Source organism: Scyliorhinus canicula, chromosome 6, assembly GCF_902713615.1.
Source record: "Scyliorhinus canicula chromosome 6, sScyCan1.1, whole genome shotgun sequence".
Taxonomy (NCBI): domain Eukaryota; kingdom Metazoa; phylum Chordata; class Chondrichthyes; order Carcharhiniformes; family Scyliorhinidae; genus Scyliorhinus; species Scyliorhinus canicula.
Window position 1 is genome coordinate 55342836 of NC_052151.1, and position 27904 is coordinate 55370739.

At 46.1% G+C, this 27904-nt stretch overlaps 2 protein-coding genes across 3 annotated transcripts in view; both read left to right on the forward strand.

Moving 5' to 3' along the window:
- Window positions 1–1792: 1792 nt before the first annotated feature.
- LOC119967156 (nuclear receptor subfamily 0 group B member 2-like) lies at window positions 1793–10749 on the forward strand. Its single transcript, XM_038799320.1, has 2 exons — window positions 1793–2413; window positions 10285–10749. Exons 1-2 carry the CDS (start codon window positions 1846–1848, stop codon window positions 10530–10532), a joined length of 816 nt encoding a protein of 271 aa, XP_038655248.1. The 5' UTR covers window positions 1793–1845; the 3' UTR covers window positions 10533–10749.
- Window positions 10750–20078: 9329 nt separating this feature from the next.
- Window positions 20079–27904, forward strand: part of bckdhb (branched chain keto acid dehydrogenase E1 subunit beta) — a 380244-nt gene continuing 372418 nt past the window's right edge. For both annotated transcript variants that reach the window (XM_038799321.1, XM_038799322.1), the window contains exon 1: window positions 20079–20286. In XM_038799321.1, coding sequence (XP_038655249.1) covers window positions 20136–20286 — 151 coding nt within the window. In that variant the 5' untranslated portion in view covers window positions 20079–20135. The remainder of the gene's footprint in view (window positions 20287–27904) is intronic.

Genomic DNA, 27904 nt, shown 5'->3' on the forward strand with positions numbered 1-27904 from the left:
GCTCTCCGACCCTGTGATTTGGGCGGCATGGTAGCACAGTGGTTAGCACTGTTGCTTCACAGCGCCAGGATCCCATGTTCAATTCCCGGCTTGGGTCACTGTCAGAGCCTGGAGGCATTAGAGGAGGAGTTTGAGTTGCCAGGTGGGAACGGGTTTCAGTACCTACAGGTACTGGACTTTGTCCGGAGGTAGGTTCCAAGCTTTCCTCACCTCACCCTGAGGGGACTACAGGATAAGGTAATGTCGAAAACGGGAGTTGGGGAGGGGAGGATCTCTGAGATATACAAGGAATTGATGGAGTGGGAAGGGGTCCCAATCAGGGAGGTGACGAGGAAGTGGGAGGAAGAGTTGGGAGGGGAGCTGGAAGTCGGACTATGGGAAAAGGCCTTGAACAGAGTCAATTCATCCTCGTCATATGCCAGACTTAGCCTGATCCAGTTCAAGGTGGTTCATAGGGCCCACATGACGGTAGCCCGGATGAGTAGGTTTTTCGAGGAAGTGGAGGACAGGTGCGGACGCTGTGGGGGAAGCCTGGCGAATCATGTGCATATGTTCTGGGCATGTCCGAAGTTGAGGGGATTCGGGCAGGGATTTGCGGATGTCATGTCAGAGGTCCTGGAAGGGAGGGTGACTCCGAGTCCAGAAATGGAAATATTTGGGGTATCGGAAAATCCGGGGGGCCTAGAGGTGGAGGGAGGCCGATGTTCTGTCCTTCTCCTCCCTGGTATTCCGGAGATGGATTTTGCTGGGATAGAGGGACTCGGAGCCTCTAAAATCAGGAGTGTGGGTTAGCGAGATGACAGGGTTTCTCAGGGTGGAGACGGTTACATTCGCCTTGAGAGGTTCAACTCAGGGGTTTGCTTAGAGGTGGCAGCCGCTCATCGACTCCTTTAAGGAAAACTGAACGTCAGCAGAAAGGGGGGAGAGGGGAAAGGGGGGGAGAGGGGAAAGGGGGGGGGAGAAAATGGGAGGCATGGCAGTGTAAAATAAGGACAGGGAATCTAATATACAGGTAGTTAGGAGCCAGGGCGGGAGGGTAGTTGGGTATGTTATTGTGATGTGGTTGCGTGCGTCGGGCCACAAGGTGGTTTAGAATGTTAACTTGTTAAATCTGTTAAACTGTCAAAATTCTAAATGCTTCAGTGAAATATTTTCTTTTAAAAAAGGTTATTATTATTATTTTCCACTCTTTGGGGAAGTTCTTGGACTTCAGTCTGTAACCCACCTCCCCCCCCCCCCCCCCCCCCCCCACCAGCTGGTGGGACTAAAGCTAACAATTTCCATTTTGAGGAGTTGTGGATGAGAACTTACATTGTACAAATTTAAGGTTCAATGTATCAGGCACTACAGATTTTCAGCCACACGCTCTAGTTTAATACTTAACTTTCAAATATTGGCATCCGGATAATTTACTTTAAAAGGAAATGGAACTGACAGCTATAAACATGTTGCGTTTTTGGCTGTTTTCAAGGACAGCCAGAATTTGATAAAACTCTCCTGACTATAAAAAATTACATCACCTTAGTTGGCAGCCTGAGGGGGTCATTGGTACCAAGGTACGGATGTCTCCTTCACAGCAGCATACGTGGTGAACAACAACATATCCTCTATTAGCCTCGCCGAGATAAAGCTCTCACCAGTCCTGCCATTCAGAGAAATCAGGTAACCAATCAACATAGTGGAAAAAATGAAATGATCAGCCACGCCTGGCTTGTCTTTGAATGGTAGTCGAGGGCAACTGAAGTTCAAGGTACTTTTACAGCAGGGGTTACTCTGAGCCTATAAAAGCAGAGTTCAGTGACTGTGAAGGCAGATAAGATTCAGAAGGATTGCAGGCAGTTAAAAATGGCTTGCGTATCCCAGTCAGTGAGTTTTGATAAATGCCACTGTGGGCAGGGATCGCACAGCAGCATACTCTACAGCATTCTCAACAAAGATCATCCCAGTGAATCAAGCTGTTGCCACTATCGACATCACCATCACCCCTCAGCTCTTGGATGCTCCTGTGAGCTCAGAAGGAGAGTTGTTCTCAAAACGCCGGAACACACTTGCAGGCTGGCCTTGGAGGTGCTGCTAAAGACTTTGAATTTCATTAAAAACTTGCCCTCCTTTTGCCAGCTAGCGGAAGGCGATCAGGTCCTGCTGCTGCAGAATTGCTGGACTCCGCTCTTTGTCCTGGGCTTAGCTCAGGAAAGAGTAGACTTTGAGGTGGCTGAAGCTGTGGCACCCAGCTTGCTGAGAAAGATTCTCTTGAATCAGAAAGTGATGGATGGGCAGAACCAGGAGGCAGCCTTGAATGTCCCCACTCTGGCGGAAGTTCAAAGAGTGAAGATATTTCTTATGAAACTCTGGAGCATGGATGTCAGCACCAAAGAGTATGCATATCTCAAAGGCATCACCCTTTTCAATCCAGGTAAGAAAGAAACCGAATTTCAATAACAAAGCTGACTTATTTTGTTTTTGGATTATTATTATTCCTCACAAAATAGAGATTTCTTTTATTTCTGAAAAGTGAAACCATGGAATGGTTGCTCATGTTGCTCCTAGTCTGGTTAATCCATCTTGCACTCCAGAAATTCTGTCCAGTCGTGGAGAGTTAGAACCATAGAATCCCTACAGTGCAGAAGGAGGCCATTTGGCCCATCGCGTCTGCACCAACCCTCCGAAAGAGCACTCTAACTAGGCCCAATTCCCAGGTCTATCTCCATAACCCCGCCTAACCTGCACATTCTTGGACACTAAGGGACAATTTTGCTTGGCCAATCCATCTAACTTGTAAACTTCGGAAGTTGTATTGGATCTGATGGTCTTCTGCTGAACAATTGAGAATATTCCTGGTTTTGCCACTGCAAGTGCTGTCGGGGTTCAGGCCCATATGTTCACAACTAATCACCATCCTTCATCAGCATGCTGATAAACCTCATGATGTGGCCAAATTGCAAACTTGTTGGATAGGTGAAACATGTGGAGTAAAGAAAAGTCACTCAAACTTGAGAGTGGCATTGGTGGAGGCCAGAGGGCAAAGGGCTTAACATTAACACAGGCTGAAATTCAAACTCAGGCAACCTATAAAAAAAGGGAAAGAGCAGGAAAATGCAAGTACAGTAAATAGCTTCAGCTGAAGAAGTAGCAGCTACAATTTGGCACAATGGGCTGAATGGCTTTTTCCTATGCTGCAATTTTAATGATGATCTGCAACAACAGTACAAATTAACTTCTGACATATAACCAAAGCAGTCCAAATCAGAGGAAATCATGCTGAGATTGTATTGTGCTCTCATTAAACCACACCTTGACTTCTAGGTTGAGGTCTTGCCGCTAGACAAGCGGAAGCAGTCAAGCCCTGGCAGTAGTTCAGAAAATAACCATAAGACTATTCTTGGCTACAATAGCTGCAACAACAACCCGTATTTATATAGCACCATTAACACAGTAAAACTTTCCAAGACACTTCACAGCAGCATTACCAAACAAAATTTGGCAGTGAGTCACATAAGGAGGATTTTGGGCCGATGGTTGATCAAAGTGGATAGCACAATTGCTTCACAGCTCCAGGTTCCCAGGTTCGATTCCGGCTTGGGTCACTGTCCTCCCCGTGTGTGGATTGGCCATGATAAATTGCCCTTAGTGTCCAAAATTGCTCTTAGTGATGGGTGGGGTTACTGGGTTATGGGGATAGGGTGGAGGTGTTGACCTTGGGTAGGGTGCTCTTTCCAGGAGCCGGTGCAGACTCGATGGGCCAAATGGCCTCCTTCTGCACTGTAAATTCTATGATAATCTAAGTGGTAGGTTTTAAGGAGCGTCATAAAGAAGGAAAAGGAGGCAGAGAGGTTTAGGAATGGAAAATCAAAGTTTAGGGCCTAGGCAACTGGAAAGCAAGACTACCTGTAGTGGAGTGAGTAAAATCAGGGATGCTGAAAAGGGCAGAACAGGAAGAATGCAGCTATCGCGGTGGGTTGTAGGGCTGGAGGAGATTGCCGAGATGTGGGGAGGTGAGGCTATTGAGGGGAACATCAGGATGACTTGGTGTGCGAAGACAGGGGCAACAGAGTTTTGGCCGAGCCCATGCTTAAAAAGGATAGAACGTGAAAGGCCAGCCAGAAGAAGTGTGTTGGAAATAATGTAGAAACCTGGGCTTCTCAGCTTTTAAAGGAGGTGTCAACCATATTGAAAATGAAATGACATAAAAAAGATAAATCTGGAATATTATTTCAAACTAGGCCATAACTTTAGGACAAGTGGAAAGACACGTTCAAACCAGAGAAAAGCAAATTTAGGGCTAATACAAGAATGCTCTTCATCGTACAAACAGTGATCAACACATAAAATGTACTTCTGGATAGCATAGAACAGGGGTGGGCAAACTACGGCCCGCGGGCCGCATGCGGCCCGCCAAAGGTCTTTATGCGGCCCACCAAGTCATTAAAAAAAAAAAAAATTTTTTAAACATTTTTTTTTAATTTATTATTTTTTTTTAAGGTTAATGGGGGGGGGGGGGGGGGGCTGTTGGTTACTTACTGGTATAGGGTGGATACGTTGACTTGAGTAGGGTGATCATTGCTCGGCACAACATCGAGGGCCGAAGGGCCTGTTCTGTGCTGTACTGTTCTATGTTCCATGTTCTATATGAGGCGCCAAGAATCATAACCGGGTGAAGTAATTATTTTACTTAATATACTATGCGGCCCTTTAAAATTGTGAATTTCTGAATGTGGCCCTTGCACGGAAAAGTTTGCCCACCCCTGGCATAGAATCTAGAAACAAAGAACGTTTACAACACAGAAAGTTGCCACTTAGAACATAGAACAGTACAGCACACAACAGGCCCTTCGGCCCTCGATGTTGTGCCGAGCAATGATCACCCCACTCAAACCCACGCACCCACCCTATACCCGTAACCCAACAACCCCCCCTTTAACCTTACTTTTTAGGACACTACGGGCAATTTAGCATGGCCAATCCACCTAACCCGCACATCTTTGGACTGTGGGAGGAAACCGGAGCACCCGGAGGAAACCCACGCACACACGGGGAGGACGTGCAGACTCCGCACAGACAGTGACCCAGCCGGGAATCGAACCTGGGAACCTGGAGCTGTGAAGCATTTATGCTAACCACCATGCTACCGTGCTGCCCTATTGTCCCACCATGTTTGAATTGGCCAAAAACCAGCCACCTAGCCAAATTCCATTTTCTAGCATTTGGTCCATATAGTTAAAACATACGGCACAACACAGGGGACCTGGTACTGAGCCCTGCGGAATCCCAGTGGAAACCGCAATCTAGTCACAAAAACATCCATTGACAATGACCCTTTGTTTCCTGCCACTGAGGCAGTTTTGTGGCTAGTTTACGAGATCCCATTGGCTTTTTTTTAACCAGTCTGCCATGTTGGACATTATCAAAAGCCTGGCTAAAACCCACATAGACCCTGGCCGGGATTCTCCAATCTCGTGGCCAAGTTCCGACGCCGGAGTGAAAAATTTTCTCTACAAAATTATGAGGGGCATAGACAGAGTGGATAGTCAGAGGCTTTTTCCCAGGGTAGAGGGGTGAATTACGAGGGGACATAAGTTTAAGATGTGAGAGGCAAGATTTAGAGGAGATGTACGAGGTAAGTTTTTTTACACAGAGGGTAGTGGGTGCCTGGAACTCGCTGCCGGAGGAGGTGGTGGAAGCAGGGACGATAGTGACGTTTAAGGGACATCTTGACAAATACATGAATAGGATGGGAATAGAGGGATACGGACTCCGGGAGTGCAGAAGATTTTAGTTTAGACGGGCAGCATGGTCGGCACAGGCTTGGAGGGCCAAAGGACCTGTTTCTGTGCTGTACTTTTCTTTCTTTTCTTTGTTCAACCGTTCCAGCGTCAACGGTCCCCGAAAATGAGGAATGCTCCCCTTCAGCAATCGGTAGCTAGTGGTGTCCCTCAGGGATCAGTGATGGGCCCACAATTGTTCACAATTTACATAGATGATTTGGAGTTGGGGACCAAGTGCAATGTGTCCAAGTTTGCAGACGACACTAAGATGAGTGGTAAAGCAAAAAGTGCAGAGGATACCGGAAGTCTGGAGAGGGATTTGGATAGGTTAAGTGAACGGGCTAAGGTCTGGCAGATGGAATACAATGTTGACAAATGTGAGGTTATCCATTTTGGTAGGAATAACAGCAAAAGGGATTATTATTTAAATGATAAAATATTAAAGCATGCTGCTGTACAGAGAGACCTGGGTGTGCTCGTGCATGAGTCTCAAAAAGTTGGTTTACAGATGCAACAGATGATTAAGAAGGCAAATTAATTTTGTCCTTCATTGCTAGAGGGATGGAGTTTAAGACTAGGGAGGTTATGCTGCAATTGTATAAGGTGTTAGTGAGGCCACACCTGGAGTATTGTGTTCAGTTTTGGTCTCCTTACTTGAGAAAGATGTACTGACACTGGAGGGAGTGCAGAGGAGATTCACTAGGTTAATCCCAGAGCTGAAGGGGTTGGATTAAGAAGCGAGGTTGAATAGACTGAAACTGTACTCGTTGGAATTTAGAAGGATGCGAGGGGGATCTTGTAGAAATGATGCGACCATCAATTCACACGAGACGATTAGTGGAAGTGAACAGTGGTTTTAATAAGCTAGATCTGTGCCTGCCTGCGACTGATCTGTACTGAATGCTGCCTACAGGCTGCAGATCTATATACCATCCTCAAGGGGGCGAAGCCACAGGCGGAGCCCACAAGGGCATCAACATAATACAATACAGTGGTGAATTGTAGTAGCAAGACATTCATCACAAGAAACATATAAAATTATGAAGGGAATAGATAGGATAGATGCGGGCAGGTTGTTTCCACTGGCGGGTGAAAGCAGAACTAGGGACATAGCCTCAAAATCAGGGGAAGTAGATTTAGGACTGCGTTTAGGAGGAATTTCTTCACCCAAAAGGGTTGTGAAGCTATGGAATTTCTTGCCCAGTGAAGCAGTTGAGGCTCTTTCATTAAATGTTTTTAAGATAAAGATAGATAGTTTTTTGAAGAATAAAGGGATTAAGGGTTATGGTGTTTGGGCCGGAAAGTGGAGCTGAGTCCACAAAAGATCAGCCATGATCTCATTGAATGGCGGAGCAGGCTCGAGGGGCCATATGGCCTACTTATGCTCCTCGTTCTTATGTTCTCATGTCCCTTGGGGACTAGGTCGTCACCGGAGTGGTCTCCGCAGCTCCAGCCAGCGCACAACGGCCGGCGCGAGTTTGTGCATATGCGCTGCGGCCAGCGTGATTCCGCGCATGCGCGTGAGTTCCCATCTCCGCACTGGTCCCCAGGCAATATGGCGGAGCCCGACAGGAGCCCGGTGCGGAGGAACATAGGCCCCCACGGAACCAACCCGCCCACCGATCAGTAGGCCCCGATTGCGGGCCGGGCAACCGTGGAGGCCCCCCCCGGGATCAGATCTCCCCGCCCCCCCCCTCGAGGACAGTCCCCGCAGACACTCCTTCCAGGTCCCTCCGTGTGTATCTGAGTAACCCACGTGGGTCTCGGCCGAACTCGGTGGCCAATTGGCCCGTCAGGCCCGGCGAATTGCCGCAGTGGGCACTTTCAATGGCCCCCGACTGGCGCGGCGGCGATCCCACGGGCGCCCAAGAATCGGCGGCGGAGAATAGGTAAGCTAGCGTTGGGGCCGCGGACGCGATTCTCGCACCCTCCCGGGGTTTCTCTGACCCGGCGTGGGTTCGGAGAATCCCTGCCCCTATCAACGCCACTACCATCATCAATCTTCCTTGTTACTTCCTCACAAAATGCAATCAAATTGGTCAGATACGACCTTCCCTTAACAAATCCATGCTGGCTGTCTTTGGTTGAACACTGGCTTTCTAAGTGACAGTTTATCTGGTCTTTCATAATTGATTCCAATAATTTACCCACTACCAAGGTCAGACTGACTGGTCTGTAATTATTTGGTCTCCAATTTTTAAACAAAGGTACAACATTCACAGATACCCAATCCTCTGGCACCTCACCTGTATCCAGTAAAGGTTGGAAAATGTTGGTCAGACCATCTCCAATTTCAACCATGGCTTCTTTTAACAACCTAGGGTACATTTCATTTGTCCCTGCTGATTTATCCACTTTCAAGGGCGGTGATGCACAATCAATTACACAAAGACGAGAGTTGGATGCAATCGAGGCTATTAATAAAGAAAACCTTAAAATAAATAACCTAAGGCAGGAGGAGCATTGTAAGCTGCAACACAAATATATTATATAACCAAGAAATGTGATACAAGTTTGTCCTCTTCCTACTGTGTTTCCAGTGGAGCAAGAAGAGAAAAATGATCTTTGTCTCCACCATACACATGCTGATCAGTCATTCATGGGTGGCATGGTGGCACAGTGGTTAGCACTGTTGCTTCACAGCTCTGGGTTCAATTCTGGCCTTGGGTGACTGTCTGTGTGGAGTTTGCACTTTCTCCCCATGTCTGCATGGGTTTCCTCTGGGTGCTCCGGTTTCCTCTCACAGTCCAAAGGTGTGCAGGTTAGGTGGATTGGCCATGCTAAATTGCCCCTTTGTGTCCAAAAGGTTAGGTGGGGTTATTGGGCTATGGGGATAGGGTGAAGGTGTGTGCTTAAGTAGTGTGCACTTTCCAAGGGGCGGTGCAGACTCGATGGGCTGAATGGCCTCCTTCTGCACAGTAAATTCTATGATTCCATAATTCCATGATTCTATGGTGGAGACGCTTTTACATAATAGGGGCTGGTTTAGCCCAGTGGGCTAAATAGCTGACTTGTAATGCCAACAAGGCCAGCGGCACGGGTTCAATTCCCCTACAAGCCTCCCGAACAGGTGCCGGAATGTGGCGACTAGGGTCTTTTCACAGTAACTTCATTGAAGCCTACTTGTGACAATAAACAATTATTATAATTACACATATGAGATTTGAAATTCATGGAGGAACAGAAAGGGAAGAAATTCAGAAAGAAAAATGAAGTAATTTGCACTCTCTAAAAATTGCTTCAAATGTATGAAACATAGAATCCTCTGATACTTGCAGAAGTGCCACATGTTTTTAAACAAGAAAGATTAAAAAGTGGGAAGCTTAAAGTAGGATTAATATGTTAGGTGTTAGATACACTTGCCTCATTTTGTTATTTTAAATATAGAAATTCCTTTATGTATTTTTAAAGTAAGTTATTAATGCTTTCACGTGAAATTTCAATGCTCACTATCATATCAAAATCAACACATTTTACACATGCAGACAGGCTGACTCAAACATATTAATCAATTGATTAAAAATGCCACAAATAAATTTCTACTCCATCATGTCAAGAAACTGGCATGCAATTGATTTTTAAAAACATTCTTTAAGGTTGATACCATACTTTACAAGGTTGTGAGGGGGTGTGAAGAAAAATATCACAGCCTGGTCCAACTAGAAACACTTTTTCTTCCCATTCTGCTTTGCATTTTTCTCCTCTCTTTGTTTGATTCCATTCCAATTTATGCACTATTCATATAATGAAAAGGTGGTCAGTCCAGTGATTCAGGGTCAGGCTTTGCTAATGCTCCAGCTCAGAGGAATTCATGAGCATGGCTTGAGGTGTCGGGATCTTTACTTTTCTCACTCATCGCTTGTGGTGATGCAGCTAGTCTCTGCTTGATATCTTTTCTTGATGGGGTTGGCCCCTCCCGTGCTTACCCAGTTTTCTTTATAAATCGCTTCTTTAACATTTCTAACATGAAATATTTGAACAAATATATTTTATGTCATAGTTTTAAATTGGACTTGAACTAAATAAATTTTCAACTAGCACAATTAAATTTACTTGAAGGTCAGGAGGTACGCATTGCTTAATGAAAGGATGCGGATTCATGGTGATGACTGCTGATATATTGAATTGCCAAACTCGGCCAGGTTATCAGCAATTAAATAGAATTGTGAGAAAAGAAGCAAAAAAAGATTTTAGGTTTACTGTACATGGGGTAAAAATCAACTTGGATGTGGCATTATCACATAACGCATCAGTTGCCTTTTGTACGCCGCACATTTTTAAATTCACTTTTTAATTTCAATTTTTAAATTTAAATGCCAGTGGGAATTTCACTCCCACTGACTTTAGCTGAATTGAATATTGAGCAGGGAGTATAAACCCATACAATACTGCCCACTAGTGCTGTCACAGGAAACTAATTTGAACCACAGAGACGTTCAGAACATAACACAGGAGTATCTGTGAATGTATCTAATTCCTTCCATATTAATTATGCATAACCCTTCATTATCCTGTCTTACAGATGTTCCTAGTTTAAGGATGCCTCAGTACATCCTGGCCCTGCAACAAGAGGCCCAGCACACCCTGAATGAATTTGTCAGCATGGTGAATAATGGAGATCAGGCGAGGTTTGCTCGAATTCTACTGATTCTCTCCACCCTCAGAATGGTCAGCGCTACTTCTGTCGCAGAACTTTTTTTCAGGCCAGTCCTGGGCAAAGTGAATATGAATGACTTACTCTTAGAAATGCTCTGTACAAAACTGAATTGAATGGCAAGAATATCATCCTCTACACTTGAATCTTCTCAGTACTTTTGTGACTTGTGAATGTACTTTTTGTTGTGTATGTAGCAAACCTGTAGCAGCTATCTGTGCAATATGTATAGTAACTACCATTTGTTGTGTGTACAACATATTAGGCATATTATTAACAAATGCTTATTTATGTGTTGGTTTTGTTTAATAAAATTGGAGTTGTGTGAACTAATTTGCCTTCCAAACCATTTCTTATTCCAAATTATTTTTCTCAAAGTACCTGCAGTAAGAACTGAAGAAAGAGGAGCAGGAGTAGGCTATTTATGAGCTTGTTCCATTATTCAATAAGATCACAGTAAATCAGATTGTACCCTTAACTCCACTTTGCTGCCGGGCTCAAATAACCCTTGACTCCCTTATCTATCAATAATCTGTCTTCCTCTGTCTCAAATATATTCACTGACCCAGCTTCTAATGCTCGCAGGGAAAGAGAAATCCAAATACCAAGGATCTTCTGAAAGAAGAAATTTCTCCCCATCTCCACCCTAAATGAGGGACCCTTATTTTTAAACTGAGTCCCCAGGTTTAGTATCATGTTTCCAACATTCAACCGGTCAAGCCCCTCAGAATCTTATATGCTTCAATAAGATCAGCTCTCATTCTTCAAAATTCTAATGATGTGGAGATGCTGGCGTTGGGCTGGGGTGAGCACAGTAAGGAGTCTTACAACACCACTTACCACTTACAACACCAGGTTAAAGTCCAACATGTTTGTTTCAAACACTAGCTTTTGGAGCATTGCTCCTTCCTCAGGTGAATGAGTTATCGGAGCATTGCTCCTTCCTCAGGTGAATGAAGAGTTATGTTCCAGAAACATATATATAGACAAATTCAAAGATGCCAGGCAATGCTTAGAATGCAAGCATTTGCAGGTAATTGAATCTTTACAGATCCAAGATAGGGGTAATCCCAGGTTAAAGAGGTGTGAATTGTCTCAAACCAGGACAGTTGGTAGGATTTTGCAAACCCAGGCCAGATGGGTGGGGAATGAGGTTGGTGCGGTTTTTTGCTGTGGCGTGTTGGAACTGTCGATCGATGAGTCGAGCGCCATATCCCGTTCGTACAAGCGCATCCATGTCTATAGTCAGGACAGTTGGTAGAATATGGCGCTCGACTTATTGATCGACAGTTCCAACGTGCCACAGCAAAAAACCGCACCGACCTCCTCTGAAGACAAACATAGGACACAACCGACAGAGTACCCTTTGTCATCCAGTACTTTCCCGGAGAGGAGAAACTATGACATCTTCTTCGCAGCCTCCAACACGTCATCGATGAACATGAACAGCTTGCCAAGGTCATCCCCACACCCCCACTACTTGCCTTCAAACAACCACTCAACCTCAAACCAACCATTGTTTGCAGCAAACTACCCAGCCTTCAGAACAGCGACCACGACACCACACAACCCTGCCATGGCAATCTCTGCAAGACGTATATTCACTGACCCAGCTTCTAATTCCAAGACAGATCAGATCACTGACACGGATACCACCATTGCACGTTGGAACATGACCCATCAGGTACGCGGTACATACTCGTGCGACTCGGCCAACGTTGTCTACCTTATAGGCTGCAGGAAAGAATGTCCCGAAGTGTGGTACATTGACGAGACCATACAGATGCTGCGACAACGAATGAACGGACATCGCGCGACAATCACCAGGCAGGAATGTTCCCTTCCAGTCAGGGAACACTTCAGCAGTCAAGGGCATTCAGCCTCTGATCTCCGGGTAAGTGTTCTCCAAGGCGGCCTTCAGGATGCGCGACAACGCAGAATCGCCAAGCAGAAACTTATAGCCAAGTTCTGCACACATGAGTCTGGCCTCAACCGGGACCTGGGATTCATGTCACATTACATTCATCCCTCACCATCTGACCTGGGTTTGCGAAATCCTACCAACTGTCCTGGCTTGAGATAATTCACACCTCTTTAACCTGGGATTACCCCAATCTCTGGATCTGTAAAGATTCAATTACCTGCAAATGCTCGCATTCTAAGCATTGTCTGGCATCTTTGAATTTGTATGTTTCTGGAACATAGCTCTTCATTCACCTGAGGAAGGAGCAGTGCTCCGAAAGCTCATGTTTGAAACAAACATGTTGGACTTTAACCTGGTGTTGTACAACTTCTTACTAAATTCTAATGATTATAGGCTCAACCTGCTCAACCCATCCTGAAAAGACAAACCCTTCATACAGTCATAGAATCATCAAGCACAGAAAAGGTCCTTCGGCCATCGAGTCTGCGCCGGTCAAAAACAATCACCTAACTATTTTAACATGTATTCCCTTGCCTTGTTTGTCCTGCCCAAGTGCATCACCTCACACTTATCTGGATTGAATTCCATTTGCCACTGATCAGCCCATCTGACCAGCCCGTCTATATCCTCTTGTAATCGAAGGCTATCCTCCTCATTATTTTCCACCTCACCAATTTTCGTATCCTCCGCAAACTTACTGATCAACCCTCCTACATTTATATCTAAATCATTTATATTAACCACAAACAACAAGGGTCCCGACACTGATCCCTGTGGGACCCCACTGTACACAGGCTTCCAGTCAGAAAAACAGCCCTGACCATCACCCTCTGCTTCCTGCCACTCAGCCTATTCTGGATCCAATTTGGATACTCTCAGGAATCAGTTGCATGAACCTTCTCTGAACCACTTTCAACGCAAGTATGTCCCTCTTTAAGTAAAGTGACCAAAGCTGTGCTTCGTACTTTAGATGTGGTCCCGCAAATGCACTGTATAGTTGCAACAAGACTTCCCTATTTTTCCACTCCATCCCCCTTGTAATAAAGGCCAACATCCTGTTTGCCTTCCTAATTACTTGCTGAACCTGCATGCTTTTTTGATTCATGTAAAAGGTCACCCAGATCCCTCTGTACTGCAGCATTCTGCAGACCCTCTGAATTTAAATAATTTACAATAATTTACCAACCACCCCGCCGGGTGTTTTTCGGTAGCGGAGATGGCCTGGAAGCAGGATCTACCGGTCTCACGACTGTTACCAGGAAATCTCCGCCACCGACAAACACCTGGCGGGGTGGTTGGTAAATTCCGCCCAATATTTAGCTTTTCTATTCTTCTTGCCAAAGAGACAATGTCACATTTTCAAAGAAGTCAAATAAACTGGTCAAACATGATAAGTATGAATATTTGGGAAAGGGAATGCAGAGACAACCCAAATTAATTAAATTAGCCATGCGGCCTGAGTTGAAATTCTCCTCCAATGAGGAATTCATGATTCACAGGTTGGAACTTAATGCCACCCCCCCTCCCCCACTCCCCAATCCTATGGTGAGTTTGGTGGTGGGGGCCATTTAATTGGATGGGAGGGTGGCTTGTGGGGACCACGCCACCTTCCTGCCTCCTCTCCTACTAGGCCCATGGGAGGAAGGCTCATAGCACTTCGTCGTTCTACCATTTGAGGCTCTTAACTGAGCATAATGGGTGGGGGAACTCACCATGCAGGAAGCCTAAATAGAAAACCTGCCAGGGTTACTTACAAGCTTCCAGGGTAAGACCCTTGTTCTAGGGCACTTAGCACCTGATTGAGTCACCTGGCATTGGGAAGGATGTGGCCCGTAAAGACACCCCCTGCACCTGCTGTCGAACTTGCCCCCACGCATACTTCCACTGAGCGATCACCATCTTACCATAACTCACCTGCGGCCTGGGTCCCTTGTGATCCTCGGCCTGTATGAATTAAAGGCATCAGCCACTGCCCCCCAGGTGGCGCTGCAGAGCAATGCATAGCCATTGGCCTCTGATTGGCTAGCAGCTCTTGGTGAACAGGACTTCTGCCCAAGGGTCATTATTCCCGGATAAGTACCACCGCTGCCCCACCAAGGGTACTTATTGCAGCAGTCCATTCCTAAAAGAGGTGATGTGGGTTTCTGTCGACTCTTTGGCTGGTGGCCGAGATCCCTGTTTTTCACATTAAAGTCTGCACATACTTATGATCAGATTCACAGTTAGAACATAGAACATCGAACATTACAGCGCAGTACAGGCCCTTCGGCCCCGAATGCTGCGCCGTCCTCTGAAACCCCTCTAAAGTCCCTCTACACTGTTCCCTTATCGTCCATATGCCTATCCAATGACCATTTTAATGCGTTTAGTGTTGGCGAGTCCACTACTGTTGCAGGCAGGGCATTCCACGCCCTTACTACTCTCTGAGTAAAGAACCTACCTCTGACATCTGTCCTATATATATCTCCCCTCAATTTAAAGCTATGTCCCCTCGTGCTGGACATCACCATCCGAGGAAAAAGGCTCTCAATGTCCACCCTATCTAATCCTCTGATCATCTTGTATGCCTCAATTAAGTCACCTCTTAACCTTCTCTCTAACGAAAACAGCCTCAAGTCCTTCAGCCTTTCCTCATATGATCTTCCCTCCATACCAGGCAACATCCTTGTAAATCTCCTCTGTACCCTTTCCAATGCTTCCACATAATGTGGCGACCAGAACTGCACGCAATACGCCAAATGCGGCCGCACCAGAGCTTTGTACAACTGCAATATGACCTCATGGCTCCGAAACTCAATTCTTTTACCAATGAAAGCTAACACACCGTACGCCTTCTTAACAACCCTCTCAACCTGGGTGGCAACTTTCAGGGATCTATGGACATGGACACCGAGATCTCTCTGCTCGTCCACACTACCAAGAATCTTACCATTAGCCCAGTACTCTGTCTTCCTGTTATTCCTTCCAAAATGAATCACCTCACATTTTTCTGCATTAAACTCCATTTGCCACCTGTCAGCCCAGCTCTGCAGCTTATCTATGTCCCTCTGTAACTTGTAACATCCTTCTGCACTGTCCACAACATCACCGACTTTAGTGTCATCTGCAAATTTATTCACCCATCCTTCTGCGCATTCCTCCAGGTCATTTATAAAAATGACAAACAGCAGCGGCCCCAAAACAGATCCTTGTGGTACACCACTAGTAACTGGACACCAGTCAGAACATTTCCCATCAACTACCACCCTTTGTCTTCTATCAGCTAGCCAATTTCTGATCCAAACTGCTAACTCACCCTGAATCCCATGCCTCTGTATTTTTTGCAATAGCCTACCGTGGGGAACCTTATCAAACGCTTTACTGAAATCCATATACACCACATCAACTGCTTTACCCTCATCCACCTGTTTGGTCACCTTCTCAAAGAACTCAATGAGGTTTGTGAGGCATGACCTACCCTTCACAAAACCATGTTGACTATCTCTAATCAAATAATTCCTTTCCAGATGATTATACATCCTATCTCTTATAAACCTTTCCAAGACTTTTCCCACAACAGAAGTAAGGCTCACTGGTCTATAGTTACCGGAGTTATCTCTACTCCCCTTCTTGAACAAGGGGACAACATTTGCAATCAACGGAACGTATCTTTATGTGATAAAATAAAGTACATGCCGTGTTTCTTTGCTTCAGCTTGACCAATACAATAAGGCCAAAAATTGGAATGGTTTATGACTTTTTTTGAGTGCAACAAATGCCGCTCTGATTTCAAAATATCATCTGTGTTGCGCATTAACGCTTGCGGAGAAAATCGCACATGACAACATATTGATGCAGGCAAGTGCAATATTCATTTGTCAGGCACAGCAGGTAGATCATGAAGACACAACATTAATATGACTCAGGTGGTATCCTTTTGGACCTCAACGCTCCTGCTCATGTACTCTCTTCAGCTTGCAAAGCTGAACATGTATTCAGTAACTGGAAGGACCCCTTAACAGCTCTATTTAAAGGGATCCTAAACTACTGTAATAAACACCTTGTGAATGATTCATAGTTATGTTTTAAAGCTAATTTTTAGTTCTGGGAAGATAAAAGTTTAACTGTAGAAAATTAGATAAACATAACTAAAGCAGCTTGACGACTATTACACGTAAAAGGTTGAGCCATGTTGACTTAAGGGTCTATCAGCTAGAAAGGTAAACACATAAAACAGAAATTGGGCTTAATCAGCTGGAGAATTAGAGATGTGGAGCTGGATTTTCCATTCTGGAGATTCTGCTGCCGCTTGTGGGAACTGCACGCTCCCGCTGGGAGTGCCGGCCTGGAGAAATTCATGTCATGCAAATGGGCCAGCACGTAACCCAAATGCATGATCCCTGACCCTGCTGGCATCTGATTCACTGGAGTTGGGGTTTGTGTTCAGAGCCTGACAAGCTGGAGCAGCCTTAATCGCTCCACTCACCAGCCAAGAAGATGGCAGCTAAAGGATCTGCTCCAAGGTTACTGGAGTCAGAGATCGACCGAATACTGGACGCCACTGAGGAGACGAAGGACAACCTCTTCCCCAGGGTGGAGCGGAGACTCAAGCTTGCCTTTCAGAACAAGGCTTGGGGTGCAGTGGCAGAGGCTGTTAATGCTGCCAGCCTCACCAGGAGGACTGGGACGCAATGATGTAAGTAGATGAACGACCTCCTTAGACCAGTTCTGGTGAGTAACCACTTCTGTATCTCTGGTGTCACTCCCATCCCTCACTCCTCACATCCACCCCTCCATTCCCTAGAGGCCAACAACACCCCACCTGCTACCTTTCTTTCCTCAGTAAAGACAGTATTCAAAATCTACTCCTTTGACCAAGTTTTTGGTCATTTATCCTAACATTTCCTTACGTGGCTTGTGCCATGTTTGTTTTATAATGCTTCCATTAATTAAAGGCTCTACATGAATAGAAGTTGTTATGTGGCCACAGTTTCAGCAATAGCTGTTCCACCAATTATCAATACCTGTCCTCCATGGATGTTAGGACATACACGCATCTCTGTCTCTTTCCAGTTAGCTCCTGCACCACTTTGCAGTGAATTGTGTCAGTGAGTGTTTTACAATGTTTGGCTAAGTTGGCTGCAATAGATGAATAGTGTGTGCAGTATGAGATGTGGCTGTCAGACATGAAGTTGGGGACCAAGGGCAATGTGTCCAAGTTTGCAGATGACACTAAGATGACTGGTAAAGCGAAAAGTGCAGAGGATACTGGAAGTCTGCAGAGGGATTTGGATAGGTTAAGTGAATGGGCTAGGGTCTGGCAGATGGAATACAATTTTGACAAATGTGAGGTTATCCATTTTGGTAGGAATAACAGCAAACGGGATTATTATTTAAACGATAAAATATTAAAGCATGCCGCTGTGCAGAGAGACCTGGTGTGCTAGTGCATGAGTCACATAAAGTTGGTTTACAGGTGCAACAGGTGATTAAGAAGGCAAATGGAATTTTGTCCTTCATTGCTAGAGGGATGGAGTTTAAGACTAGGGAGGTTATGTTGCAATTGTATAAGGTGTTAGTGAGGCCACACCTGGAGTATTGTGTTCAGTTTTGGTCTCCTTACTTGAGAAAGGACGTACTGGCACTGGAGGGTGTGCAGAGGAAATTCACTAGGTTAATCCCAGAGCTGAAGGGGTTGGATTATGAGGAGAGGTTGAGTAGACTGGGACTGTACTCGTTGGAATTTAGAAGGATGAGGGGGGATCTTATAGAAACATTTAAAATTATGAAGGGAATAGATAGAATAGATGCGGGCAGGTTGTTTCCACTGGCGGGTGAAAGCAGAACTAGGGGACATAGCCTCAAAATAAGGGGAAGTAGATTTAGGACTGAGTTTAGGAGGAACTTCTTCACCCAAAGGGTTGTGAATCTATGGAATTCCTTGCCCAGTGAAGCAGTTGAGGCTCTTTCATTAAATGTTTTTAAGGTAAAGATAGATAGTTTTTTGAAGAATAAAGGGATTAAGGGTTATGGTGTTCGGGCCGGAAAGTGGAGCTGAGTCCACAAAAGATCAGCCATGATCTTATTGAATGGCGGAGCAGGCTCGAGGGGCCAGATGGCCTACTCCTGCTCCTAGTTCTTATGTTCTTATGTTCTTATGACATGCGGCAGTGCTAGGTGCGTGAGGGTGAGGTGAAGCATATGTAATTTATGAGGCCTGACATAGATAATTTTGGCATGTGAGTAATGGGGTAATTTGAGCAGCATTTATGACTAATGGCAGGATTTGTTATTTGAAGATGCATTCTTTAACCTTAACCACTTCTGTGAGGTCGTTGAACCTTTTGCGTCACTGCATCCAAGTCCTCTGGGCTTGACTCTTGTCTTTTTGAGTGTGTGTCTGGAGAGCTTCCTGGTCGCCTGTGGATACAGGACATCTCTTCTACTTTCTATTGCTTTCACCAAGGCCTCCAGTGCAGCATTCAAAACATTTGGAACCAGTTGTCTCTCCTGTTGTGCCATTTCCCATGTCAGATCCACTTTCCGCATGATTGAGCCATAATGCACCTTCCTCTTTAAGAGGTACAGGGTAACTTTAAGGAGTGCTGGGTAACTTTAATTGGTGCCAGCCGCTTCAGATCTGCTGGTGCCTATCCAAAGAACAACATGGCCAATGCTGGCTGAATAAAGAGATCATTCAAATAAATAGGTAGCTTCAATGGATATATTAAAAAGGGAACTTGCGGCTAAGGAGATCAAGGGATGTGGAAAGCGGGAGTGGGATAGTAAATTTATATGATTAGCCATGATCGTATTGAATTTTGGTGCAAGCTCGAAGGGCCGAATGGCCTACTCCTGCACCTATTTTCTATGTTTCCATCAGGGCAGAGAGTGCTCAACGCCAAAAAGGTTTGAAAATTAGGGGCAGAAGACAAAAAGGTATTTGAAAATGTTTTTGTGATTAAAAATATCATGTAATTTTAGCACTCTTTATGATCCGCTGCGAAATGTAATGCGAATCTAGGCAATTTCAAATGAGTGGCATTGTTGGACTTCATGTGGATAGAAATATTAGTTTTCCCTTTCATTGCTGTCAAGACTGTGGACCAAATGCATTATCAAATCGCCAAAGAAACCTCAACATTTCAGCTTTCAATTAAATTGGTGCACGTAACAGGATGAAGTCCATATTAACAACTGATCGTGACCTTGCTGCATTCTGAACATGCAAAGAGATGCAAGGGATTATGGCACTGCTCCGCAAACTATTTTTAAATGTGATTCTATTTGAACTCATCACCACCTTCTCAAGGGCAATTGGGGATGGGCAACGAAGGCTGGGCTTGTCAGCCATGCCCACATCCCATGAACATATATATGTCTATAGCTTCTGAAAATTAACGTGTCCTCAGACACCAGTTTGCTGTTCACACTTTGGTTGCCGTTTTCCCAATCTCACACCAGTGGCTGTCTTCCCAAAAAGTGCTTCATTGGCTAGAATAACGTGTTTGAAATGTCTAGTGGCGAAAAAAAAAAGCAAGTTTGTTTTTAACTTAGTCCATCGCTAAGAGTAGATATGAGAAATACGAGGCTAAATGTTCAGGTGCATTGCATTGCAGACTCTCACACTCTGGCACCAATTTCACCCTGGTCATATTGCAGGATGACCGCAGCCGGCAGGTTGACTCTCCCGCGGCGGAACTACAGAAACCCGAATGCACCGCGGCACCTAGTGGATGGCGCGGCCCGATGACGACAGGCAAGCCGTCGGCCAATGGGCCCGCGCTGGCGCGGTGACGGTTGAAGGAGGCGGAAGATGGCGGCGATGGTGCGTCTGTTGCTGGCACGAGCGGCGGTGTGTGGGAGCGGCGCGAGGCTGGCGCAAGCGGCAGTGACGCCCACTGCTCGACGGTCGTTTGCACATTTCACCTTCGTGCCGGAGCCTGAGCCCGATCCCGCTCAGTATGGTGAGGGCAGCGGGGAGGGGAATGGGAATGGCTGGGAAGGGAGCAAACAGCCTCTGCGGCAGGGGTGGAGAGGACATGACTGCGTATGGAATCAATGACATGGTCACGGGGTTCAGGTCTCAACCCAGGGAGAAACCGTGCTGCAAAAGAAATGGAGCAAGAATGCTGAAGGACATGCAGTGCACACTGCATTCTGATCAAAGTCTATAGACCTGAAAGGCTACCTCTGTTTCCCTCCACGTACACAGCACAGTCCTGCTGAGTGTTTCCAACATTTTCTTTTAACGCATAGTGCAGCTGCTTTAAATCTTCCCCTACCATTGACAATATGTGAAAGAGGGACATGCTGTTGAAGCTTTCCACCTTGCATTCATCAGGACAAGAAGTGAGAGAAAATGCTTTGATAACATGTCTCTACATTCAGCAATAGTCAAGTTGCCAAGGAACAGTATGCTGCTTTCCCCAGCCTTCCTTCCCCTTGATGTGTCACCCTGTGACTGTCACTTAGTGTATGTATGATGATTATACTGTGATAGGAGCCTTCAATAAATTGCTACATAGCCAATGCCCTCCTATACCTGTAAATTGTTCTCCCTGAGTATATGCATCAAGAAAACAGTGATACATAGAAACGTGGCGATGCCGGCGTTGGACTGGGGTGAGCACAGTAAGAAGTCTTACAACACCAGGTTAAAGTCCAACAGGTTTGTTTCACATCACTAGCTTTCGGTGCACTGCATTCACCTGAGGAAGGAGCAGTGCTCTGAAAGCTAGTGATTTGAAACAAACCTGTTGGACTTTAACCTGGTGTTGTAAGACTTCTTACTGATACATAGAAACTTACAAAAATAATAGAAGCAGAAAGAGGCCACTTGGCCCTTCGAACCTGCTCCACCATTCATTTATGATCTTTTTAAAAATAAATTTAGAGAATGCAATTTTTTTTTTGTCAATTAGTGGTCAATTTAGCGTGGCCAATCCACCTACACTGCACATCTTTATGTTGTGGGGGTGAGACCCACACAGACACGGGGAGAATATGCAAACTGTACACGGACTGAACCTGGGCCAGGATTGAACCCAGGTCCTCAGCACCCTGAGGCAATAATGCTAACAACTGTGCCACCTTGCCACCGCGTTTATTATGATCATGACCGATCGTCAAGTTCAATACCCTGATCCTGCCTTCCCCCACCCCATATCCCTTGATTCCTTCAGCCTCAAGAGCTTTCTAATTCGTTCTTGAAATTGCACAATGTTTTGCCTTCAGCTACTTTCTGTGGTAGTGAATTCCGCAGATTCACCACTCTCTGGGTGAAGAAATTTCCCCTCACCTCAGTCTAAAAAGGTTTACCTCTTATCCTCAAACTATGACCCCTAGTACTGGGCTCCTCCACCATCGGGAATATTCTTTCTGAATCTAGCCTGTCTAATCCTGTTAGAATTTTATAAGTTTTATTCAGATGCCCCTCTCTCGCTTTTAAACTTCAATGATTTTTTGAAAAAGTATTTTTATTTGGCAAATTTTCAACAATTTTACAATACAAATACAACCCCAGACCAAAACAATTCTCCATCCCCTCGAACAGCCAGCTCATTCTAGATTTTGTGAGGTGTGCCCTGTACAATACCTGCAGCTGTATCAGCCTCAACCTTGCACACAACATCGAGGCGTTTACCCTCCACATCACCTCACACCACAATCCCTCTTCCAGCACCGTCCCCAGCTATTCCTCCTACTTCGCTTTAACCCCCTTCATGTACACCCTATCCTCCAAAATTTTCCCATCGTCCCATCATCACAACTTGTCCCCCTAGGAACAGATCCTTCATTTCCTTAATCCCCCTCACTTCCCGTCCCTGAAACCTCTTATCCATCCTCCAGGGCTCAAACCAATGATTCCCCCCTGACCCGGCCCCCTGCTTAAAGTGCTGTCTAAACTGTCTCCAAATCTTCAATGTGGCCACCACCACCGGACTAGCCGAATACTTCCCTAGGACTATTGGGAGTGGTGCCGTTGCCAAGGCTTGCAACCCCGACCTCTACAAAAGCCCACCTCCATCTTTACCACAGAACCCCCCCCCCCTCCTACCTCCAGCCCCGCACCTTCTCTGCATTTACTGCCCAATAATAATACAGGATGTTTCGGAGGCCTAACCTGCCGACCCCTCTGCAGAATCTCCCTCCTACTCATGGCCACCTTTCCTCCCCAAACAAATCAGGAGATCAATCTGTCCACCCCCCTGAAAAAAAACTTGGGCAAAAAGACTGGTAGATATTGAAACAAAAACAGGAATCGCAGAGAAATATTAATTTTACCTGCCTGTACCCAGCCCGCCAACAACCGAGGGAGATAGTCCCACCTCAGCAAATCCGTCTTCACCTGCCCACCAAATTAGTGAAATGAAACCTCATAAACTCTGCACAATCCCAGGCCACTTGCATCCCCCAATACCTAAAATGAGATGCTGCCAGGCGAAATGGCAGCCCCCTTCCACCTCTGCTCCTATTCCCGTCGGGGAGACCACAAAATACTCACTTTTCCCTAAATTCAGTTTGCACCCCGAAAACGCTCCGAATCTCTGGAACTACCCCATTATAATCCTCACGGATGTTCTGAGCTCCAAAATATATACAGCAGCAGATCATCTGCATATAGGGACACCCTATGTTCCAGTACCCCCCCCCCCCCCCGCCATTAATTATCCCCTTTCACAACCCCAAGCTCCTCAGTGTAATGGCCAAGGGCTCTATCGCCAATGCAAACAGAAGGAGGCACATGGGGCATCTCTGCTTCGTACCCCAATGTAATGCAAAATACCGTGAATTCATAGAGCTTGTGCACACGCACCACAATCTTTAGACCAATCCAAAATTCTCCAGTACCGCTATCAAATAACTCTACTCTATCCGATCAAGCACCTTCTCTGCATCCAACGCTGCCATCACCTCCGTCTCCCTTCTGCTGGAGAAAACACCACATTCAACAACCTCCTCGTATTCGAGAACAACTGTTTTCCATTTACGCAGCAAGAACATCCTTCCTCAGATAAGGACGTAGATCAAATGTTCCCCCTTGTGGGGCAATCTCGAATGAGAGGTCACGGATATAAGTTGATTGGCGATGGAGTTAGAACTGAGATGAGGAGGAACTACTTCTCGTATAGGGTGGTGAATTTATGAAACTCGCTGCCCCATAGTGCACTGGAATCTGAGTCATTAAATGGTTTTAAGAAGGCGATAGATATATTTCTATTAAAAATAGGGTTAAAGGATCTGAGCAACAGATGGGGAGGTGGATTTGAGGCCAGGAAGAGATCAGCCATGACCTGATTGAATGGCGGAGCAGGCTTGAAGGGCTGAATTGTCCACTTCTGCACCTAATTCCTATGTATAAGGACATCAAAACTACAATACTCCAAGTGTGGCCTGTAGGATTGCAGAAGAACACCCCTATTCCTATACTCAAATCCTCTCCCCATGAAGGCCAACATAACCTTCAAGTGGGCAGCACGGTAGCACAAGTGGATAGCAATGTGGCTTCACTGCGCCAGGGTCCCAGGTTCGATTCCCCGCTGGGTCACTGTCTGTATGGAGTCTGCACGTTCTCCCCATGTCTGCGTGGGTTTCCTCTGGGTGCTTCGGTTTCCTCCCACAGTCCAAAGATGTGCAGGTTAGATGGATTGGCCGTGATAAATTGCCCTTAGTGACCAAAAAGGTTTCGGAGGAGTTAAGGGGTGAGGGTGGAAGTGAGGGCTTAAGCGGGTAGGTGCAGACTCGATGGGCCGAATGGCCTCCTTCTGCACTGTATGGCCTATGTCTATAACATTTGCCTTCTTTACTGCCTGCTGTACCTGCGCACTTACTTTCAGCGGCTGATGCACGAAGACACCAAGGTCTCGTTAAGTATCCACCTCTCAAATTAGACCCATTCAAATAATAATCTACCTTCTACTTTTGCTACCAAAGCTGATAACCGTACATTTATCCACATTATATTCCATCTGCCATGCATATGCCCAGTCACTCAGCCTGTTCAAATCGTACTGAAGCACTCTGCATCCTCCTCCCAGCTCACCTGCCAAATAAGGCGAACTTTTGGGTCCTAGCACAGATCCCTGCAGTACCCACTGTTCACTGCCTACCAATCAGAAAAAGACCCATTCCAACTTTTTGCTTCTTGCCTGCTAACCAGCTTTTTATCCATCTCAAGATACTACCTGTAATCCCATGCACTTTAACTTTACATAGTAATCTGCTTTGTGATCTTGCTAGATAATATCCCACAGGAAGTGATTAACAAATCTACTACCTTGGGTTCATGCTGACGAGGATCTGCCTCTTGTTGCAGAACTTGAAGCACACACAAGCTTTGATTGATTCATGAAACATCCCTGGAATATATTAAGCTGACTCGTAGGGCAGTTAAATGTGATAGCACTGGAAAGGGTGCAGAGGAGATTTACCAGGATGTTGCCTGGGCTGGAGAGTTAGATTGGATAGACTTGGGTTGTTTCCCTTGGAGCAGAGGAGACTGAGGGGGGACACGATTGAGATGTATAAAATTATGATGGACATAGATAGAGTAGTCAGGAAGAAACTTTTTCCCTTGGTGAGGTCAATGGCCAGGGAGTATAGATTTAAGGTAAGAGGTTTAGAGGGGATGTGAGGAAAAACGTTTTACCCAGAGGGTGATGTGAGTTTGGAATTCGCTGCCTAAAAGGGTGGTGGAGGCAGAGACCCTCATAACATTTAAGAAGTATTTAGATGTGCACTTGTGATCCCAAGGCACACAAGGATGTGGGCCAAGTGTTGGGAAATGGGATGAGAATAGGTGGTTATTTTTGACCGGCGCAGACTCAAAGGGCCTTTTCTGTGCTATATGACTCTATAAACCGTCAACTTGCTCCTTTATTCTCAGCAGCTTGTGTGGCTGTGAAATATGGGCAACTATCCAAGAAAAAAAGTTCAACAATTTCCATCTTTGCTGTGTGTGGTGCATTATGGGTTTATCCTGGGCAGGTGATATCACAAATGAGGCACTCATCTCAAAGGAAGAATGCCCAAGTTTGTTAGTACTCATCAACGAGGCAGCTGTTTTGGCTCGGACATGTGCGCAGGACGGAAGGTGGTTGCATATGCAAAGACAAAGAACAAAGAAAAGTACAGCACAGGAACAGGCCCTTTGGCCCTCCAAGCCTGTGCCGACCATGCTGCCCATCTAAACTAAAATCTTCTGCATTTCCGTGGTCCATATCCCTCTATTCCCATCCTAGAAACATAGAAAATAGGAGGAGGCTATTTGGCCCTTCTAGCCCGCTCCACCATTCATTATATCATGACTGATCATCCAACTGAATAGCCTAATCCCGTCATCCCCCACCCCCCATATCCTTTGATCCCCTTCACTTCAATTGCTATATCTAACTGCTTCTTGAAAACATAGTTTTGAACTCAACTACTTCCTGTGGTAACGAATTCCACAGGCTTACCACTCACTGGGTGAAGGAATTTCTCCTCATCTCTGTCCTCAGTAGTCTACCCCATATCCTCAGACTGTGACTCCTGGTTCTGGACACCCCCACTATCAGGAATATTCTTATTGCAAGGAGACGGAATACTTGGCCATTGTCATCTTGGGTCATGCCCATAATCTAGTTGGGGCAGCAGGGTAGCATGGTGGTTAGCATAAATGCTTTACAGCTCCAAGGTCCCAGGTTCGATTCCCGGCTGGGTCACTGTCTGTGTGGAGTCTGCACGTCCTCCCCCTGTGTGCGTGGGTTTCCTCCGGGTGCTCCGGTTTCCTCCCACAGTCCAAAGATGTGCGGGTTAGGTGGATTGGCCACGCTAAATTGCCCATAATGTCCTAATAAAAGTAAGGTTAAGTGGGGGGGGGGGGTTGTTGGGTTACGGGTATAGGGTGGATACGTGGGTTTGAGTAGGGTGATCATGGCTCGGCACAACATTGAGGGCCGAAGGGCCTGTTCTGTGCTGTACTGTTCTATGTTCTATGTTCTATTTGATTTTGGAGTCGGGCCCCATTCAGTGTCTACCATGGAATTTGGATGTAGGATTATTGGCAGATTTGGGGTTTTGTGGGCGCATGTCAAAGTCAATTGGTGTGGATGTGGAATTCAGTAGGAATAATTCGGTCTTGCACTCCATACTTTGGGAAGTCTTGAAGGCGATGATTAGTGGAGAGATTATATTGTACAAAGTGCAAATGGAGAGGGAGGTAAGGGCGGAATGGCAGAGGTTGGTGGATGAGATCTTGGGAGGTGGACCATAAGTACCCTACCTGGAGCTCCTGGCGAGCAAGATAAAGCTGCAGAGTCAGTTTGATCTGTTGTCTTCAGGGAAGGCAGTGAGGCATTTGCGGAGCGTGAGGGGGGTCTTTTATGAGTATGGGCAAAAGGTCAGCTATCTGTTAGCTCAACAGCTGAGGTGGCAGACAGCCTCCTGGGAGATTATTCAGGTTAGGGATGCGAGTGGTAGTTTGGGTTCCTCTCCAGACAAAGATAACGCGGCATTTGAGGTGATACATGAACCTATATAAGTCAAAGCTTTCGGTGGGAGAAGGGGTGAACATGGTTGACATTTGGAGATGGGTTGGAGTTTCTAGAGTTGACGGTTGAGAGACGGGAAGAGTTTGAGGCCCCCTTTGGCCCTGAGGAGATTTTGGTTGGTATTGGGCGGATGCAAACGGGTAAAGTACCTGGGCCCGATAGGTTTCCAGTGGAATTTTATAAGACATTTACAGATCAGTTGGTCACGTTGTTGGTGTACTCTCTGTCCCGGGAGTCCCTGCCTGCTACACTCCCAGGCCTCCATTTCACTACTGTTGAAAAACGATAAGGACCCAACAGAGTGTGGGTTATACTGGCATATCTTGCTATTAAATGTGAACTCCAAGGTACTGGCTAAGGTATTGACGGTAAGGTGGAGCCTTTTGTCTCCGGGGTGATTAGAGGATCAGACTGACTTTGTCAAGGACCGGCAAGTGTCAGCCAATATCCGGAGGCTGTTGAATGTGGTTCTCTCCCCGTCTGAGGAGCCTGCTCCGGAGGTGATGGTGTCTTTAGATGCCGAGAAGGCATTTGACAGGGTGGAGTGGCGTTCTGGAGAGGTTCATCTTGGGTCACAATTGATTTCATGGGTATGATTGTTATATAGAGTCCCATTGGCTAGTGTTTGCACCAATACCTTGAGTTGAACTCGACGAGCATGTCCTAAGTCTCCCCTCTTATTTGCATCAGCGATTGAGCCCTTAACCACAGAGTTGAAGGCTTTGGGTAAGTGGAAAGGGATAAAGTGGCGAAGTGTGGAGCATAGGGGCCGGGATTCTCTGAAATCCCGGGCAAGTGTTGACGCCGGCGTAAACACCGGAGTGGTACACGGCGGCGTCAACGGGCCTCCTGGCCCAGCGATTCAGCGGCCCTGAGGGGGCAAGCACGGCGCCGGTGTGCTGCGTCTTGCTCCGGCTCCAATACACAGCCCTGTCTCCGCGCCAGCGAATGCACGTGGTGGCCATCTCCACACCAGCGTATGCGCGTACTGGCCGTCCCCGCGCTGGTACCGCGCAACATGGTGGAGGCCTGCAGCGGGATTGCGCAGAAG

Coding starts and splice junctions, on each gene's coding strand:
- LOC119967156 (XM_038799320.1), top strand. CDS start 1,846: ATGGCTTGCGTATCCCAGTCAGTGAGTTTTGATAAATGCCACTGTGGG. Junction 2,414..10,284: donor CATCACCCTTTTCAATCCAG/GTAAGAAAGAAA, acceptor CCTGTCTTACAG/ATGTTCCTAGTTTAAGGATG.